The sequence below is a fragment of the Hypanus sabinus genome, chromosome 12, assembly GCF_030144855.1.
Source record: "Hypanus sabinus isolate sHypSab1 chromosome 12, sHypSab1.hap1, whole genome shotgun sequence".
NCBI classification, from domain to species: Eukaryota; Metazoa; Chordata; class Chondrichthyes; order Myliobatiformes; family Dasyatidae; genus Hypanus; species Hypanus sabinus.
In genome coordinates, this window is record NC_082717.1 from 65,447,291 (window position 1) to 65,469,114 (window position 21,824).

Consider the following 21,824-nt stretch of genomic DNA (forward strand, 5'->3'; position numbering starts at 1 on the left):
GAGTTAAAGATTGACTGAGCTTAGAACTTTTCGCTTTAAGATGATAAGAGGCAAAGATGGAGAGTATAGCTAGTGCCTTTTTTCCCAGGGTGGCAATGGCTGATACATTTAAGGTAGCTGGAGGAAAGTATAGCACAGATGCCAGAGATGGAGAGTGGTAAGTGCGTAGAATGTGTTGCCAAGGGTGCTAGTAGAGGCAAGTGCATTAGGGACATTTAACAGACACTTAGAAAGAAAAAGGGCTATATGGAAGGTAAGCTTGATCTTGAGGTAGGTTAAGAGGTCGACACAACAATGTGGGTCAAAGGGCCTATACTGTACTGCATTGTTCAATGTTCTTTCGAAATCTGTAAAAGTTCAAATTCGTTCACATTTATTGTCATTCACCCGTATGCATGTATACTACCAAACAAAATGATAGACTAAGGTGCACAACATAGTACAAATAACTCATACACCACACATAAAGTAAGATCACCACAAATAAATTAGGAAATAATAACATGTATTCCAGAAGACTGACATTTGGCATGTAGTGCGTTTAAGTCACAAGTTAAAAAATAAACAGTATAACTCTATTGGCGCTTCATATGTGTTGAGACCCTTGGGGGAAGCTGGGAGATCAGTAGTCTCATGGCCTGGGGGAAGAAGCTGTTTTTCAACCTAATGTCCTAATGCTACAGTACCTTCTGCCTGGTGGTATGGTTGAGAAAGGATAAATTCTAATTGGCTTTAATGTATTTTATGACAGCTGAGCTGCAAAATACTAAAAAGAGTGGTTTTGGTAGTTCTCTTAAATAAAAAACTGTGCTGTATTTTTTTTATGATCATAAAATGATATTGAATGAATTGTCCCAAGACACATGATACATTTTAGTATTCTTTGCTATTTACTATAGCATATAATTTTAGTCATAATCCTGTCACCAGAGATAAGAGTATTGCTCATGGATGTGTGAATGACCAAACATTTGATTTTCTTTTTACATAGAGAATAGCAACAAGGCAAGAAGAACTTAAAGAACGAGCAAGACTTCTTCTGGAGCAAGCCAGGAGGGATGCAGCTTTAAAAGCAGGAAATAAACAACTGGCTTTCCAACCAATCACACCAACTCAAAACAAGCATTTGAGTGAGGTAATGTCCCTAAGCTGCAGTTACTGAGTACATTTTTAGTTGCCCAAGGAAATTCCCTGTGGTATTAGTTACAGTAAGACATCTCATCTTGAATTTTCAAGCTTTATACCAAGTAATTATACTTTATATTATTATAGATTGAGTATAGATTTGCTGTAGGGTTAATGTTGCTCTTATACCAGATAATGCTAAGGGACAGCATATACACTATATAACCTATTGTTACCCTAACATGTGATTTCTTTAAATTTGTAAAATCCTGAATAACGTCAGGTAAAAGAAATTTTGGTTTCTGAAGAATACTTTTTAAGTCAATTAATTGCTTTCTTCTGTAAATATTTGAGTTATCACATAATCATAGAGTTTGGTTCCCTTTGACTGCCATGTCAGTATAGGCCTTTTACCCATCTACGCTTATCCCTTTTGCCTGAAGTTGCCTGTATCCTTCTATACCTTTCCTATTCAAGTATCTGTCTAAATGTATCTTAAACATAGTGATAGTATCTGATAGTCCAATCAGTCCAATCTTTCACCATAACTAATGTCCTACAATCCAAACAATATTCTGGTGAACCTAATCTGAACTCTTTCCAGCACAAACCACATAATTCCTATAGTTAGGCACACAATAGTTAGTGTGGTCTAAACACAATTTTATAAAGTTTGAATATAAAATAACTAGTTTTGTATTCTATGTCTCAACTTAAGAGATTCAAGATTGTTTAATGTCATTTCCAGTACACAAGTGTAAAAGAGAATGAAATAATTTTACTCTGGATCTAATGCAGCACCAAAAAAAACACAATAAGATAAAGATCACAATAATTTTTTAAAAGCACAATGAATATAAGTACATACAATAACGTCTGTACATAGATTAATTTTTGCCCATAAATTGATGCCTAGCACAGAATTTTTTAAAAGCACAATGAATATAAGTACATACGATAATGTCTGTACATAGATTAATTTTTGCCCATAAATTGATGCCTAGCACAGAAGTATATGTATATAAGGTGACTGTGAGGGAAAATAATAACATAGTGGTGGTGGATGTGAAGAAGTGGTTTAGTGGGTGGATCATCTTTGCTGCTTGGGAAAAGTAACTGTTTTTGAGACTTACGGACCTGGTGTGGATGCTACGTAGTCTACTCCTTGGTGGGAGAGAGACAAACAGTCCATGAGCAGAGTAAATATTACTTCAAGGTGTTTATTGGCCCTTTCTCAGCGCCTTTCTGGTAAACTTCTGGTTAAGATGGCGCTACCAAACATGTGTGACAGCTGTCTAGTAGTGCTAAGATGCTAAGAAATCCATCTAAAAACATCACCAAAAGTACTTTTCCTGAGGTAAACAAGACGAGTTCAGGGGATGAGCGGAGATGGTGTGTTGCGGAATCTTTGCAGATGAAGTTCTGATGTCCGAACCACTAACTTGGTTGTGAGGTTGGATCATTCTAGGTGCTAAGAGGAGAAGTTGGAGCCCAGGCAGACAAGACTTGGTGCCAGTACAACTGGCCCGAGGGCAAGGTTGGATCACTCTGTCTGCCGAGCTGACTTGAGGAGCTTGAGAGCGGCTTTGGGCTGGGCGGAAACCTGGGCCTGGACTGATTCGCTGGGTGGCATCATCTTGGCCCAGAGCCTTTCGCAATAGCAGTGCCTGAGCATTGAGTGTTGATCTTTTATTTTTATTTTTATTCTTCTTTTTCTGTAATTGGGTTCTTGAGGGTTTCTTCCTTTATAACCACCTATGAGCAAGCAAATCCCAAGGTTATATAATTTATACAACCTTTGCTAATAAATTGAATCTTGAATCTTGACCTCTCAGGAAGGTATATGCCTTTAACATTATCCCATCTTCTCTTGTAGCCACTTTCAGGGAACAGTGGACTGATCTCTGTTCATCAGCATTTTATCGTGTCTCTCTCCTAGTTGATTTCCCAAAATACTCATCGGAATTAAATTTTATCCGCTGACATCTGACTCACCCGAGCCAATCTTGGATTCATTCAACTAGCTTGCCTTGGATCCCATTGCTTTAATCTTATGGGCCAGCCTTCATGGTAGGGCCCTGTCAAATGCTTTACTAAGGTCCATGGAGAGTGTGTCTACTGCCCTGCTTTCATCAATCTTCTTATTTATCTCCTCAAAAAGTGCAATCAAATTAATGAAGCAGGATTTCCCCTGGATAAGGTAATATTAACTATCCCTGATCAGTCCTGCCTTTACATAAGTAGTTAATCTTTTAGAATTTTCTCCAGTAACTTCCACACCACTGTCATAAGGCTCACTGGCTTGTTATTACCTAGCTTGTGCATGCTATCCTACTTAAGAAAAAATTATAGCTTTGATACTCTTCCTCTCTCATGTACTGTACCTCATCTGAACATAATGAAGATGCAAAAATCTCTTCGGGCCCCAACCATTCTTGCTTCTCATTGCTTCATAAGCAGTCATAATTTACTCTGGGAAGTGTGTCAGTATTTAAAGGTGTCCCTGGGACTGGCAATACTTACAGAGGGTTCCCTGTCCAATATGCCATCCAAGAATGTCATTGTTAAAATCATAACAGTGATTAGTCTTTTAATTGAGCTTAACAACTGCAATTTAATATAAAACATTGGAGAGAATCTGACTCAAAGTCTCTGTTGCCCAAGATCTCAGTAGAGATATTTTTGTTGTTTTTAAGTATGAGACAAGTTTAAATATGAATCATAACAGTAAGAAATTTGCATTTTATCATTATTATTGTATTGTCAGCGCATCTCTCAGATGTGGTATATTGAATTGGGGTAGATTGTTTAATTAAATGTTCCATGATTTGCACCAGCTCTTTGGAGAGTACTAACATTGAGTTTGACTAACCTGAGTTTCATTTTAATATGCTATTCAGTATTCTCTGAACAAAAGCTTATTGGGGTTTTATTCAGCAGGCTAGGCAGCATTTATAGGGAGAAGCGATGTCGACGTTTTGGGCTGATCTCTGTAGATGCTGCCTAGCCTGCTGTGTTCTACCAGCATTTTGTGTGTGCTGCAGATTTCCTCGTGTTTAGGGTTTTATTGTATACAATTAAACTAGTCAGGAGTTTCTTCATCATTTGGAATATAAGTCAGAGAGAGGGAACGTAAAAATGCTGTTAAGTGTTTTTGAAATCATGACAATTCTGAAAATTTAACTCGTGTATAGATCATATTTGGAACCATGTTGATATGCGTTATACTAACAGTGCATTTCTTAGAAACAGAAAAATGTTAGGAGTTTCAGTTTGTTTCATGCTACAGAAACAGACAATAGTTGTTTTTTAACAAAATCCTTTGCTTCAAACTAATCTTACAATTTGTAAAATTTGCTTAAGAAAATCAAACTTGAACTTTGCCTGTGAACTTTGATTGCTTATCCGTTGTACATGATAAGCACTTGAGCAGTGCTTTCAGGTGCTAAAGATCCTCCAGAAATGCAATCTAGAGGAAAATGTTGGTTTAATGCAAAATGCCATCTAGGTTTACAAGATGAAGTACTTAGCAGGAATGTTTGTGCAATAAGTCAACAAACTTCAGGTTGACACAGAAAATATACTGTCCGTACTGCATTTTGGTTATCTGTGCTCATACAGTTCACGCTTTTCCAATCAGAAAATTAATTGGTGTAATTCTGCTGTTGTTCAATTTGAAATGCTACTTGAAGAGATATTCAGTTTCACATTCACCTGATGTTGCAGCTCCAAAGAGAGTGCCAGGAGCCTTTCTGAGTGACTTTCTAATGAGCATGGACATTCCAGCCACTTGTAATCCTGAAATTCTGAGCATTTTATATATAAGGAGTAAACAGTAGTGTAGCGGTTAGCCTGGGAAATTCCAGAGTTCAATTCCAATGCTGTTGTGTACGTTCTCCCTGTGGAATGTGTGGGTTTTCCCTAGGTACTCTCGTTTTCACCCACATTCCAAAGATGTACCCTGTAGGATATTTGGTCATTGTAAATTGTCCCGTGATTAGGTTAGGGTTAATCAGGGTTGTGGGGTTGCTAGGACGGCATGGCTCGAAGGGCCAGAACACCCTACTCCATGCTATACCACTAAAATAAATGAACATTATCGTATTCAGGGAACAATGAGTGCTTGGAAATGGGCACAAGAAGTTTTGTAGATCCTGGAAGTCTTAAGCAATACAAAAAAAATGCTGGACCTGATGAAATGTCATGGTCCTAAACTTCATCTGTTTATTCCACTTCATGGATGTTGCCTGACTTACTGAGTATCTCCAGCATTTAGTGTGTGTTGGTTGGAAGTAGGCAGTTTGCTCAGTTTCTCCCTTCGTGCGGGTGAAGAAGGAAGAAGAAAAAAAGACAGAGACTAGGCAAAGCTTCATAAAACACTATTGGAGAAGAGTTTTAGCAAGGCAAGGTCGACTCCATCTTTCAGTGGTTGCAAGATGTAACTGGTCCTCTGTGACTGAAAAACTGTAGTGTTTTCAAGATACTTAATTCTCTTGTCTGCTGTCCATACAATATCATCTAATCATCACCATAATGTTCATGATTCTAACATCTGCTTTCTATCTCTTTGCTTTCAAGCTCTAATAATCAAAAGTTAACATGAAACTAAATACAGTGCCTATAAAAAGTATTCCCCCCCCCCCCGGAAGTTCTCATTTTTATTGTTTTATATCTTTGAATCACAGTGGATTTAATTTGGCTTTTTGACATTGATCAACAGAAAAAGACTCTTTTGTGTCAAACTGAAAACCAATCTCTACAAAGTTATCTAAATTAATTACAAATATAAAATGCAAATTAAGTGATTGCATAAGTATTTAATATAACCCCTTTAATATGACATGCCAAATCACCACTGGTGCAGCCAGTTGGTTTTAGAAGTCATATAATTAGTTAAATGAAGATCACCTGTGTGCAATCAAGTGTTTCAATTGCTTGTGGTAAAAATACACCTGTATCTGGAAGGTCCAACTGCTGGTGGGTCAGTATCCTGGCAAAGACTACACCACGAAGATAAAAGAATATTCCAAGCAACTCCGCTGAAAAACTATTGAAAGCACAAGTCAGGAGATGCATACGAGAAAATTTCCAAGTCACTGAATATCCCTTGTTGTACAGTGAAGTCAATCATTAAGAACTGGAAAGAATATGGCACATTTGTAACTCTGCCTCGAACAGGCTGTTCTCAAAAACTGAGTGACCGTGTGAGAAGGGAACTATTGAGGGAGGCCATGACAACTCTGGAGGAGTTACAAGCTTCAGTGGCTGAGATGCGAGAGACTGTACATGCAACTGTTGTCCAGGTGCTTCATCAGTCGCAGCTTTATGGGAGAGTGGCCAAGAGAAAGCCACTGAGAAAAGCCACAAGAGAAAAAAACTCTCATGAAATCTCAGCGAGAGTTTGTCAGAAGGCATGTGGGAGATTCTGAAGTCAGTTAGAAGAAGGTACTACAGTCTGATAAAACCAAAATTGAACTTATTGTCTATTTGATTAAATGCTGTGTTTGGCACAAGCCAAATGCTGCACATCATCAAAAACACAGCATCCCTATGGTGAAGCGAGGTGGTGGCCACATTGTGCTGTGGGGATGCTTCACTGCAACAGGCCCTGGAAGGCTTGTGAAGGTAGAGGATGAAATTAATCCAGCAAAATACAGAGAAATCCTGGAGGAAAACCCGCTGCAATCTGCAAGAGAACAGCAAATTGGGAGAAAATTTGATTTCCAGCAAGACAGTAACCCCAAGCATAAAACCCAAGCTACGTAAGAATGGCTTTGATCCCAGAAGACCATTAGATATAGGAGCAGAAGTAGGCCATTCAACCCATCTGGTCTGCTCCACCATTCAATCATGGGCTGATCCAGTCATCCCCACTCCCCTGTTTTCACCCCATACCCTTTGATGGCCTGGCTAATCAAGAACCTATCTATCTCTGCCTTAAATCCACCCAGTGGCTTGGCCTCCACAGCTGCTCGTGGCAACAAATTCCACAGATTTACCACCCTCATACCCACCGCATACATGAGGAAATCTGCAGGTGCTGGAAATTCAAGCACCACACACAAAATGCTGGTGGAATGCAGCAGGCCAGGCAGCATCTATAGGGAGAAATACAGTCGATATTTTGGGCCGAGACCCTTCGTCAGGACTAACTGAAAGAAAAGGTAGTAAGAGATTTGAAAGTGGGGGGGAGGGGAAAATCTGAAATGATAGGAGAAGACAGCAGGGGGTGGAGTGAAGCCAAGAGCTGGAAAGGTGACTGGCAAAAGGGATACAGAGCTGGAGAAGGGAAAGGATCATGGGACGGGAGGCCTGGGGAGAAAGAAAGGGGGAGGGGAGCACCAGAAGGAGTTGGAGAGCAGGCAAGGAATGATTGTGAGAGTGATAGAGAGAAAAAAGAGAGAAGAAAAAAAGGAAAAAAATAATTAATAGATAATTAAATGACGGAGTGAGAAGGGGAGGAGGGGCATTAATAGAAGTTAGAGAAATCAATGTTCATGCCATCAGGTTGGAGGTTATCCAGATGGAATATAAGGTGTTGTTCGTCTAACCTGAGTGTGGCTTCATCTTGACAGTAGAGGGAAGCCATGGATAGACATATCAGAATGGAATGGGATGTGGAATTAAAATGTGTGGCCACCGCTTTCTCTGGCGGATAGAGCGTAGGTGTTCAGCAAAACAGTTTCCTAGTCTGCGTCGGGTCTCACCGATATATAAAAGGCTGCACTGGGAGCACCAGATGCAGTATATCACACCAGCCAACTCACAGGTGAAGTGTCGCCTCACCTGGAAGGACTGTCTGGGGCCCTGAATGGTGGTGAGGGAGGAAGTGTAAGGGCAGGTGTAGCACTTGTTCCACTTACAAGGACAAGTGCCAGGAGGGAGATCGGTGGGAAGGGATGGGGGGGACGAAAGGACAAGGGATCCCTGCGTAAAGCAGAAAGGGCAGGAAGGGAAAGATGTGCTTGGTGGTGAGATCCTGTTGGAGGTGGCAGAAGTTACGGAGAATTATATGTTGGACCCGGAGGCTGGTGGGGTGGAAGGTGAGGACAAGGGGAACTCTTTCCCAAGTGGGGTGGCGGGAGGATGGGGTGAGAGCAGATGTGCGTGAAATGGGAGAGATGCGTTTGATAGCAGAGTTGATGGTGGAGGAAGAGAAGCCCCTTTCTTCAAAAAAGAAAACTTCTTCTTCGTCCTGGAATGAAAAGCCTCATCCTGAAAGTAGATGCGGCAGAGATGGAGGAATTGCGAGAAGGGGGTGGCATTTTTGCAAGAGACAGGGTGGGAGGAGGAATAGTCCAGGTAGCTGTGAGAGTCTGTAGGCTTATATAGACATCAGTAGATAAGCCATCTCCAGAGATAGAGACAGAAAGATCAAGAAAAGGGAGGGAGGTGTTGGAAATGGACCAGGTAAATTTGAGGGCAGGGTGAAAGTTGGAGGCAAAGTTAATTAAGTCAACGAGCTCAGCATGCGTGCAGGAAGCAGCACCAATGCAGTTGTCGATGTAGCGAAGGAAAAGTGGGGGGCGGATATCCGTATAGGCTTGGAACATGGACTGTTCCACAAAGCCAACAAAGAGGCAGGCATAACTGGGACCCATATAGGTGCCCATGGCTACACCTTTAGCTTGGAGGAAGTAGGAGGAGCCAAAGGAAAAATTATTAAGAGCAAGACTAATTCTACTAGACAGAGGAGAGTGGTGGTAGAGGGGAACTGGTTAGGTCTGGAATCCAAAAAGAAGCAGAGAGCTTTGAAACCTTCCTAGTGAGGGATGGAGGTATATAGGGATTGGACATCCATGGTGAAAATAAGGTGGTGGGGGCCAGGGAACTTAAAATCATTGGAAAAAATTCAAAGTGTGAGAAGTGTCATAAACATAGGTGGGAAGGGATTGAACAAGTAGGGATAAAACAGTGTTGAGGTATGCAGAAATGAATTCGGTGGGGCAGGAGCAAGTTGAAACAATGGGTCTACCTGGACAGGCAGATTCGTGGATCTTGGGTTGGAGGTAGAACTGGTAAGTGCAGTATGTGGGAACTATGAAGTCGGTGGCAGTGGATGGGAGATCCTCAGAGCTGATAAGGTTGTTGATGGTGTGGGAGACAATGGCCTGGTGCTCCTTAGTGGGGTGCTGATCAAGGGTTAAATAAGAGGTATCAGCGAGTTGTTGCTGTGCCTCGGCAAGGTAGAGCTCAGTATGCCAGACTACAACAGTGCCCCCCTTTATCAGCGGGTTTTATAGTAAGGTTGGGATTGGTGCAGAGGGAGTGGAGAGCAGAGCGTTCGGAAGGAGTGAGGTAAGAAGTGGAACAAGGTGTGATGAAGTTGAGATGGTTGATGTCTGCATCTCAGTTCTAAATGGACTTCCTTCCATCCTCTTGTCCTAGAATCCCCTACCATGGGAAATAACTTTGCCATATCTAATCTGTTCAGGCTTTTTAACATTCAGAATGTTTCTATGGGATCCCCTCTCATTCTCCTGAACTCCAGGGAGTACAGCCCAAGAGATGCCAGATGTTCCTCATATGGTAACCCTTTCATTCCTGGAATCATTCTCGTGAATCTTCTCTGAACCCTCTCCAATGTCAGTACAGTATATCCTTTCTAATATAAGGAGCCCAAAACTGCACACAATACTGCAAGTGTGGTCTCACAAGCCTCAGGTATACATCCCTATACCTCGAGAAATGAATGCTGCCAACATTGGATTCACCTTCTTCACAACCGACTCAACCTGGAGGTTAAACTTAGAGTATCTTGCACAAGGACCCCCAAGTCCCTTTGCATCTCTTCATTTTGAATTCCCCATGCATTCTAATAGAGCTTGAGCAGTTTTGAACAGAAGAATGGTGAAAATTGCCTTGCCCAGATGTGCAAAGCTGATACAGACCTATCCACACAGACTCAAGGCAGTAATTGCTGTCAAAGGTGCATCTACTAAATACTGACTTGAAGGGGATGAATAATTATGCAATCAATTGTTTTGTGTTTTAATAATTGTAGTAAATTTCAACCAATTTGTAGAAATTTGTTTTCACTTTGACACAAAAGAGTCTTTTCTGTTGATGTGTCAAAAAAGCCAAATTAAATTCACTGTGATTCAATGTTGTAAAACAATAAAAGATGAAAACTTCCAAGAGGGTAAATACTTTTTATAGGCACTGTATTTGGAGAACGCTTCAGCACAGGTTTTCCAGACACAAAGGACGAGTTACATTCTGCAACCACTGAAAGATGGAGGCAATCTTCCCTTCCTAAAACTTTTCTCCCACAGTGTTTTGTGAAGCTTTACCTGGTCTCTGATTTTTCTTCCTTCTTCACCCGCATGAAGGGAGAATCGAGGCTAACTGCCTATTTCCAAGCAACATACACAAAATGCTGGAGATACTCAGCAAGTGAGGTAGCATCTATGGAGTGGAATGGAACAGTCGAAGTTTGAGGCCAAGACATTTCACAGATCCAGCATTTTGTGTGGGTTGAAAAAGATTAGAATCAGGTTTTCAAATGGATGGGTCTTATTCACAAAGTATTCATTTTGCACCTGTTTTTACCTTTTGCCATATATGTATAGTTTCCACAGTCTTTTAGAGCCACGTTTTCCAGCCAAACACTGATTCCATTATTTGTGACCCCAGTGTCTCCTAAAATCACCTCCATAATGCAAACTTTGTGTCTTTACTGTTAATTCTTTCCTCACTGATCACTGGATCTAACAAAGATAATCATTATTTATATAGTGTCTTTAATGAGTTAGAAATACCCCAAGGAATTTCAGAAGAATTGATATAAATTGGCCAAAGAGCTAATTATAAAAATTAAAAGAGCAGCTAAATGAGGAAAGAAATGTATAGAGCTGGTGAGAAATTTCGAGCTTAGTGTTTCTGTAGCTGAAGGCACAGCTTCCAGAGGTGCAATAATTAAATTTGAAGATGAGCAAGAGGCCAGACTTAGATGAGAGCAGACAGCTTGAAGGATTTTAGATCTTGAGGAATTAGTGATAGTGGGAAATGAAACCATAGAAGCATTTGAAAATTAGGCCTAGAATTTTAAAATTGAGGAGTTGCTTAATGCTGAGCCATAACAAGACAGCAATCATGTAAATAGCAGGTGACCAGTACCTGAGTGATTGACAGCGAGCAGGATGTACTGCATATTAAAAACAAGGCAGATAGTGGGAATGACCACTTTCGGAAAGGCTAAGAGGTCAAAGAGATGCTGTTGAGGTAAGAGTTGTGCGTTTTCTCTTTATTTCTGGGAGGTACTGGTAAATAAATATATGTACACTAAGGCAGTGGTATGGTCCTGCAACAGGATGTGGAAGATCAGGGGCATTTCCTGTGGGAAGTGTGTCCAGCTGCAGCATAGAGCAGTTGGATCAGGGGCCTTCCAGGTGAAGCGACACTTCAGCGGCAAGTCTATTGGGGTCTTCTACTATATCCAGTGCTCCCAGTGCAGCCTCCTCTACATCGGTTAGACGATGTAGATAAGGGGAATACATCATCAAGCACCTCTGCTCCATTCGTCACAAAAGGCTGCCTTGTCCAGTGGCCACATGTTTTAATTCTATTTTCCATTCTCATTCCAACATGTTAGTTCATGGCCTCTTTTACTGCCATGATGAGATCACTTTCAGATTGGAGGAGCAACACCTTCTATTCCAATAGTGTAGCTCCTAGCTAGATGGCATAAAAATCAACTTCTCTCAACTTCTGGTGATTTCTCACCCTCCCCTTCTCTCTCTTTTCATTTCCCATTCTGGTTCCCCTCTTACCCCTTCTCCTCCACACCTGCCTATCACCTCTCTCTGATGTTCCTCCTCCTTCCCTTTTTCCCATGGTCCACTCTCCTCTCCTACCAAATTCCTTCTTCTGCCCTTTACCTCTTCCACCTATCACCTCCCAGCTGCTCATTTCATGCCCCTTCCCCCACCCATCTGTTTTCCCACTCCCCTGGCTTCACCTATTACCTTCTAGCTTGTACTCCTTCCCCACTCCCCAACTTCTTACTCTTGCTTCTTCTTCCTTCCTTTCTCGTCCTGATGAAGGGTCTCAGCCCAAAACATTTGACTATTTATTCCTTTCCATAGATACCCCGTATCCTGCTGAGTTCCCCCAGCATTTTGTGCCTGTTGTTCTAGATTTCCAGTATCTGCAGAATCTCTTGTGTTAAATAGCTTGGCTGGTATGTTTAACAAATTGATCAAGTAGCAGATACAGAAGGAAAGGAGGTATGTGTTTACCATTGAGAGCAACGAGTGTAACCATGTAGTGCAACAAGTCCCTTGTGCTCATTTCACTCCCAAAGAGATGTTGTAATCTCCCTGTACCACATGGTATTAAAGGCAGAAATAGTATAGAGCAGATGAATGTGTGACTAAAAAGTGGATGCATGGAAATGTTTTCAGGTATTAGAGTCTATTGTAGCTGGAGCATGTACAAGAAAAACCAATTATACAAACTGGAAAGGTCCAGTATGCTTGCAGGGACATTTGCTTTAAACCTTGGGTGGGTTTAAACTAATGTCAAAATCAAAGTAAATTCGAAGTAAATTTATTATCAATGTACGTTGAAGTCACCTATACTACCTAGAGGTTCATTTTCTTGCAGGTGTTAACAGAGGATTAAAGAAATACAATAAAATTTCTGAAAACTATATATAAAGACTGACAAACAACCAATGTGCAAAATAAAATGAATTGTGCAAATAAAAAATAAATAAATAATACAGAGAACATGAGTTGTAGAGTCCTTGAAAGTGAGTTTATAGGTTGTGTTATCACTTCAGAGTTGAGGTGATCCATACCAGTTCAGGATCCTGAAGGTTGTAGGGTAGTAAGTGTTCCTGATTCTGATGGTGTGGGACCTAAGGCTCCTGTACCTCCTGCCCGGTGGCTGCAGCGAGAGGAGTGCATGGGCTGGATGTTGGGGTCCTTGTTGATGTGCACTGCTTCCTTATGGCAGTGCTCCGTGTAAATATGCTCAATGGAGAGTTTTGCCCATGATAGACTGGGCTGTATGCACTACTTTCTATAGACCTGGCCATTACTTGGCATTGGCGTTTCCATACAGAGCTGTGATGCAACCAGTCAGGATACTCTCCATGGTGCATCTACAGACAGTTGTCGAATTTTTAGATGATATGCCAAATCTGTGCACATTTCTGAGAAAGTAGAGGTGTTGTTGTGTCTTCTTTGTAATGGCACTTGCGTGCTGTGCCAAGGAACATAAAGTTGTTGACCTTCTCCACCTCCAATCCCTGAATGAGGACTGGCTCCTCGACCTCCGGCTTCTTTCTAATGTATTCAAGGTATAGATAAGATGGAAGATTGGACAGGGAGTGGTTGATGGAATTTCATCCTGACGTGCGGAATGCTACATCTTAGGAAGTTTAATAAGTTTTGGGTAAATGCGGTGAATGCTGGAACCCTAAGTAATTTGATGAACTTTGGGGTTCAAATCCATTGTTATCTGAAAGTAGTAATATGAGTAGTTGGATGGTGAAGAAGACATATGGCAAGCTAGCCTTCATAAACTGGGGCTAGAATATAGAAGTTGGGATGTTATGTTGCAACATTACAAAACATTGGCAAGGTGACATTTGAAGTAATGGTCACCACATTAGGAAGCATGTGGTTGCACTGGAGAGAGTGCAGAGAAGATTCACCATGAAGTTGTTTAGATTGGAGGATGAGTTATAGGGGGAGACTGGACAGTCTGGTTTGTTTACTTCAATTTGGAGGAGGCTAAGAATTACCTGAGAGATAAGTAAAGTTCTCAAAGGCATTGATAGTCTTTTTTCCCCATCGTACTGGTATCAAAAACAAGAGGGTGATAGGATTCATTACAGAAAAAGGAATTTTGTACCGATATGAGCGGAAAGTTTTTCTCAGTGGTTGATATGCACAACTTACTGCCAGAGGAAGCAATGTCATCAAATACAATTACTACATTTGAGAGACATTCAGGCAGGCTTGAATAGGTGAGGCATAGAAAGATGTGGACCTAATTTAGGTAAATGGGGTCACTGCAGACTGGTAAAAAGGTCCACATCTAGTAGAGTCTGTTTCTGTACAATACATTTCTAACTACACATACTGGATGTTATGACACAGGCCGTAGAATTTGCAAAGAGAGTTGGATTAAGAAGAGAAGGAAGCCAGTCAGGCAAGAGCCAGTTGGAATTGTCAAGGCTTGAGGTTTGAATGAGCTGGGGCAGTAATTGAGTTAATTTTTTTTTTGTCCAGGCAAAAAAGCATCCATTGCGTTGAAGTTCTCTGACTTGCTGAGTTCCAACCGCATTTTGTGTATGATGTTCTGTGTTTTCTTTTGGTAGTGCAGGTACCTGATTCAAAGCTCAACTTTGTGTTAGGACAAGAAAATGGGAGCTGTCTGGATCTGCTTGAAATTTACTAGGGAGTGAGAGTTGATTCAAGTTTATTTCTTTTTAAAACAGTACCTTTCATATTTTAAAACTTGTATTCTCTTGAAGTGTGAGTTTTGTAACAGAGTCTCCAAGATCTCCATGTTACAAAACTCACATTTCAAGAGAATACAAGTTTTGCCAATATCTCCCACCCTCAACCAAGGTTTATCCTTGGTTGAATATTGTTCTGCATGTCCAAGCACTGTCTAGTTTCTCATCCAGGTGACAATAATTTAGGTGCAAGTCTTGACAGTTGGTGTCAATCGTTTATTTATGGGGATGCAGCTAAAATTAGTCTTGTCTTTGCTCTGCATCCCATATGTGCATTTCCAACAACATGATACTGGATGCCGATGAGGAACAGTAATATTGGCAATTTTTCAAAGCCTTATGCAAGGATACTAAGGCCGCTTGCAATATCCTACGAGCACTCTGGTTGAGATTAACTGAGGATTTGAGTTGAACGTTTTCTGATCAGCTCCCTGTGAGATAAATAAGATGTGCCATCTGGAAGGAATTGAGTCTAAACTCAAAAATATTGAATCTTAAATTTATAAATAAAGTTGTAGAATTTTATAAAAAGTACACATGAGCAGGCAGTAATAAAAATGAGATTATTGTGACATTTGATGTGTTATCAGATTTACATTGTTTGACAACTTTTATTAACATTCTAGGGGCAATTATACACGATAGTAAATACATATTGTAGTAATTCTGCAATATTATATTGTAGTACAAGGTGCAAAGGAACGCAAGTGCTATTTTGTTTTACCTGAAAATTTAACTATAAATTCATTCCTTTTAAAAAGTGTCTTTGTTAATCTTGGCTTTTATGCAAGACTACATGCAGCCTTTGATATGCATTATTTGAAGATTACAGTTAAAACTATGATTAAAGTGTCTTGCTTCTTTGTGATATAAATTCAGAATTGGGATTTTTATCTTCAGCTTCAATTTTTCTTACATAAATGAAACCTATTCTATTTCAGGCATAGGATGTATGGTGAGTGATAATGTTAAACGGTATTGTTGAAATATAGTTGATATTCCAAGAGGAGGGTTTTGCCATATAGTAAAATTGACAAGGGCATATTGTAGATAGAGGACATGAAAGCATTACACTGAATTGGAATAAGGCATGTCATTTTTTCTGGCAATCATTTAATAATGCCATCAAGAATAAATATTTGTATTAACTACGTAAGCATTTAGGTTTATGGATGAAATACTGAGCTCTCTGTGAGGTTTAATAAGAATATATCCTGGTTAAAAATATGTGTTGCAAATGTTGACTTAATTCCCCAAGGCTTATTACATTAATTAATCTATAAGTAAATGGTTCCACTGCATTCAGTTATATTTCTGCCTTGTTTTATTCTTCCTCCTGTAAACTTTCAAATAAAATGAGCTGTGTGAACTGTTCCAATATGTTATATGGAAACCTTTGTATTTACTTTGTGTTTTCTTCTACACTAGATAACTTCTGCATTATGATCATTTATTCATCCTTTTGTAATTGCTCGTTAGATCCAGTCTTTGTGGTTTCATAAGGTCTTGCTGGCCAAAGCTTTAGGGTAGCATAAATTTTCAACCTAGTAATAAAGCCACATGATTTCCTCCCCCATATCTGAGTAAGTAATTGTTTTCCCATATGGTGTGTAGTTAATTTCAGAATTTGTGGTTGAGCAGATGGAGAGAAAGGAGATTATACTTATGAAAAGATACATTTGAAACCAAATGAAATGAAGAATAAAACAAGAAAGGATATTGGAAAGGGCTTGTGGAGAAGAGGCAATCTGATAGGAGAGGGGATAAGACAATGGAATAAAGGGAAAGGGGAGCACCAGAGGGAGATGATGGACAGGTAAGGTGAAAGAAGGACACAGGAATGGGGAATGGTGAAGGGGTGGGAGGTGCAATTACCGGAAGCTCGATAAATCGATGTACATGCCATCAGATTGGAGGCTACCCAGACGGAATACAAAGTGTTGCTCCTCCAGCCCAAGTGTGCCTGCATCGTGGCAGTAGAGGAGGCCATGGACTGACATGTCAGAATGGGAATGGAAAATAGAATTGAAATGGGTGGCCATCAGGAGATCCAGCTTTTTCTGGTGGACGAAGCGTAGGTGCTTGGCAAAATGGTCTCCCAACCCATGTTGGGTCTCATCAATATACAGGAGGCTATGCCAGGAGTAGATATGGTAGATCTTTTATGTTGCTGACATTCAGGTAAGGGTGTTGTTACACTATGTCACGATGTTCTCTATCTCCTTCTTGTACTCTGGCTCATTTTTATTTGAGGTACAGCCCACAAGGTGGTCCCATCTGCAAACATGTAGATGGAGTTAGAGCAGAATATGGCCAAAGAGTTCTGAGTTTAAAAGGAGTAGGGATCTGAGAAGGTGGTCTTGTGGAGCACCAGTGTTGAGAGTAATCATGACAGAGGTTGTGCTGTCTGGCCTCACTGCTAAAAAGAACATGGATCTGGTTGCAAAGGGAGGTTTTGAGTCCCAGGTCTAAGAGTTTCAAAATGAATTTGCTTGGAATTATAGTATTGAAGGCAGATCTACAATCAATAAACTGTAGAATAACATAGGTATCTTTACTGTCCAGATGCTCCAGAGATGAGAGTATTGCCAGGGAGAATATACCTGCTGTAGACCTATTTCGGCAGCAGGCAATTTACAGTGGGTTGATCCAGCAGATTATTCAGTGACATATTCCTAATCCTTAATGTTTTTCCATGTATGACCTTGTACAGATATTATTTCCTGGAAATTTGATTACAGCATTATTCTCCAAACTACATTTCCCAATCATCAATAGGAAGTTCATGCTTACAGAACCTCATGTACAGGTTTGTGCCAGACCTGGCAACAACATGGATTCACCAACTGCAGTGCTTAAACCTCCCTATTCCAGATGTAGACAGTCAGTTAAGCACAATATATGCTTCTAATTGGAGAAGAAGGAACAACTGCTGTAAAACGTTGCCTGAGATGCTAATAAATGAAATGGGAGTGAGTTGAGAAAGATCCACTATTGATGGGAGTGTCATGGAGAAACAGTGAGATTGACACTCAGTGGCCTCTATATTAGGTACAGGAGCTAAAGTGCTGACTGAGTGTATGCTCGTGGTCTTCTGCTGATGCAGCCCATTCACTTCAAGATTCAATGAGTTGTGGATCAGAGATGCTCTTCTGAACAGCACTGTTATAGCATGTGGTTATTTGAGTTACTGTTGCCTTCCTGTCAGCTTGACCCAGTCTCTTCTGACCTCTCTCACTAATAAGGCATCTTTGCCCAGAGAACTGCCGCTCACTGAATTTTTTTTTTGTTTTTTTTGCACCATCCACTATAAACTCTAGACGCTGTTGTATGTGAAAATCCCAGGAGGTCAACAGTTTCTGAAATGCTCAAACCACCCCATCTAGCACCAACAATCATTCCAAAGTTAAAGTCACTTGGATAACATGTCTTCCTTATTCAGATGTTTGGTCTGCACAACAACTGAACCTCTTGACCATGTTTGCATGCTTTTATAGATTGAATTACTGCCAGATATTTGGATGATTAGATATTTACCACTGAGTGTATGTTACCAGGATAAGAGAGATTGCAAACAGGCTGCTTCATTTAAGGGGGAAAATAATTGATAAATTGTAATAATGATTTTTAATATATTTCATGATACTGCAACAAATGAATGCATAGTTGTTTGCCAGTGGGTTTGTCCAGTTGATCATAAATGTTTCATGAGTTGCATTGCTAAGATCACTAAAGACTTTAAACTTTCAGGAAGAGTTTAATCATCCTGTCAGTAAAACAATGACTAACAAATCGGAAATTAGAAAACTGAAGTTACGGAAAATGAACACTGTACTGCCCACAGATTTTGCCAGAAGATTAATGAAGGCAAAAGGCTGAACAATTGTTCAGGGGAATCATAGTTATAAAATTTATTGCTGAAATGTGTTTTGGCACTACCTTGGGTTTGAATGTTGATTATTCCTTTACATTAATAACTATAAGTTATTTATTAATGAAAGAAATAAAAACAACTTGTACAGGGATTAATTTCTTGAAATGATGGAATGGCAGAGTCAACTTGATGGGTTGTATGGCCACATTCTACTCCCATCTCTTATGCTGTTATGGTCTTGTCCTCAATCCTCCATCCCTTCCAATTGGAAAGTATAGTCGTCACATGACTCACAATTATGATGTAGGTATCTGATCTAACATTAAATTGCTTTTGTGTAAAAACTAAATTAACTAAATTTGTTCAAGTTCACTATTACTGCCTATTTGAACATGTGCAGAGAGAGATTTTAATTCCAGGATATAGTGACTCATTGCAATTGAAGTTAACTTTCAAGGGATGGAAATAGGAAGGGAGTGGAGAGTGATTCTGGTCTGTAGAGTGTGGTAGAAGCAATGGGCTGAATGGCTTTGAATTGTATTATTAAAATGCAGAATTAAAGTAAAGGATACTTGTCTGAGAAATAAAGTAAGAACACATTTACAAAATCCAAAAGGAGTTAGGTAAATTAAGGTGTTTAGATGCAAAGATTCTGTTCCTGATTGTATTCTATTGGAAATAGCTTTAAGTTTATTTAAAAATATCTGTGAGAGGCATAGGGAAATACATTTTTTAAGTTAAATTGAGTTTTTAAAATATCAATCCACTTAATTTACTGTACATCAATTTTTTAAGGTATAGGTTCTGATTTGATCTCTAACATGGATACTATCCTTTCCAGTCGAAGAGCAAATAATTTTTAATATATTGAGATTTTTGACAAAACAGTATTATGTTTGTAAATAAACTTGAAATGTGTAATCATTTAATTGAGGTGATGATCTTCGAGAATTAAGGATGCTGGCTCTTTGGTTTAGATTTTAATGCAAGTATGAAAGGATGAAAGGATATTTTCCGCTAATATTCTGCTGCCTAATGCCTGCTAGTGCAATGTTAAGCCAGTAAGACTTTTATTTCACAAACTAGATAACTCAAGTGCCTTTTGATAACAGTTAATATTAATTGTTCTCTACGTTTCTCGTCATTGTTCGTAGGTGGTCTTCATAATCAATTGATACTTTTATCCAAAGTACTGTAATGGCTAGCCTCCAGCAGTGAGCAAATTGGTAATTAATGAACAATCACTGGCATAGTAAACTGCATCCCGTTAATTTTCCCTTTTGAGTCTTGGGAAGTGTCATCTCCATTAGAATGCCATCAGTAACATTGCCGCATCTTGAAATGGCCCCTTGGCATGAAACTACATCGGCAGGATTTCTCACCCATTAGCAGATCAGAGGAGCAATTTCACAGTGTTTTGCCTGGGTAATTAAAGTACCAAGTACTGGGTAGAGTTGGGAATTCATGCTCAATTCCAGAAATACCAGGTGAGCTTCCTTGTGTTCAGTGGGACGTTATGATTAGTTTAATTGGGCTTTGTGTGATTTTAGCCGCCGACAATTTGTGCCATGGCAATCTAGTGACTTTTCATTCCTGTGTCTGTGACCTGTACTGACATGAATGAGTACAAAACAATACTTTAAAGTAGAAACTCTTCTTTTTAGTCACAATACATGTCATTGCTGCTGGCAACAATGAAGTACAAGCATATAGATGTATAGAAAATAGAAGTGTGAGGAGTCACATGCTCCTTGAGTGACTTATTTTAGCTCTTTCTTGTTACCTTCCAGTGGTTGCCTATTAAAATAAAACAGTTTGGGGTATTTAGGGCTAACCGTTGGGGTGTTTCAAACAGGCTTGTCAGTTGATCTTCCTGAATTGACTTGAACAGAGATCAAAGCTTTTCTACAAAATGGAAAATCAGAGAGAGACAGCTCCTTCAATTGCACCACAAAAGCTAATCAAATTGTCAGTTCTTTCTACACAGTGTCCATCTTTATTGTTGGCTTTTGCTGGTATTAACTGTTGTACAGTAAAAGATGTTTTAAAAATGCTGTTAGCATTTAAAAATAGTGATCATGACCAAGAATATGAAATCCCATAATGTTAAGCTAAGACCTACTAGAAAATTATTTGAGCTGTGTGCTAATTAAGTATGATCACCCATTCATTTTACCTTCAAGATGTGCATTTATGTAAAACTCTTTACAGTGGCATATTGTATTCACAGTTATATTCACTAATATTGAATTTGTTTAAACATTTTCTGAAAGTAAATGTAATTACTTCATAAATCTAAATTTGCTCATGTTTTAATTTCATTGTGAGCTGGCCATAGAGAGTGGATGTAAGTGTGAACCTTTTAAAAGTAAATATTAAATGATAGTTCATTGTCAATAGTGTATCCAAAATAAGATATGAAAAATTGTGTAATCTATTATTATTGTTGCAGAAATAATTAGAACATTCCTAATATTGCTCAGTGATGCTGGGCCTGGAGAAGATCTAGAGGAGGTACACAGGAATGATCCCAGGAGTGAAAGTCTTAACATATGAAAAGCATTTGATGGCTCTAGTACTGCACTCGATGGAGTTCAGAAGGATGAGGGAGGATCTCATTGAAACCTACTGAACACTGGAAGGCCTGGACAGAATGGAGCTGGAATGGATGTTTCCATTAGCAAAATAGTCTAGTATCATGGTCTCAGGATAAAGCATCCTCCCTCAAAAACTGAGATGAGGAGGAATATTTTCAGCCAGAGGTGGTGAATCTTGAATTTGTTGCCACAGAGGGTTGTAGAAGCCAAATCATTGGTTATATTTAAGTCTGAGATTGATAGTTTCTTGATTGATAAAAAGGCTCAAAGTTCAAAATATATTTATTATCAAAGTACACATACAACCTTGTGATTCGTTTTCTTGCAGATGTACACAGTAAATCCAACAAACATAATAGAATCAATGAAAGACTGCACCCAACAGGATGGACAAACAACTAATGTGCAAAAGGCAACAAACTGCAAATACTAAAGAAAATGGGAATTATAATAATAAATAAGCAATAAATATAGAGAATATGAGATGAAGATTCCTTGAAAGTGAGTCCATAGGTTGTGGGAACAGTTCAGTGATGGGCAAGTCAAGTGCATTGGTGTTTCCATACCAGGCTGTGATGCAACCAGTCAATATACTCTCCACTACACATCAATAGAATTTTGTCAAAGTTTTAGATATCATGCCAAATCTTCACAAACTTATAAGGAAGTTGAGGTGTTGCCGTAGCTGACCGGTAGTGCAGAGGCATCCGCACCAGACTTCTATGTGAGTGGTCCCAGGTTCAAATCTGGCTAA

At 39.6% G+C, this 21,824-nt stretch overlaps 1 protein-coding gene across 2 annotated transcripts in view; it reads left to right on the forward strand.

Annotated features, from left to right (window-relative positions):
* Window positions 1–21,824, forward strand: part of ehbp1 (EH domain binding protein 1) — a 387,730-nt gene that overhangs the window by 242,500 nt on the left and 123,406 nt on the right. For both annotated transcript variants that reach the window (XM_059986115.1, XM_059986116.1), the window contains exon 15: window positions 992–1,135. In XM_059986115.1, coding sequence (XP_059842098.1) covers window positions 992–1,135 — 144 coding nt within the window. The remainder of the gene's footprint in view (window positions 1–991; window positions 1,136–21,824) is intronic.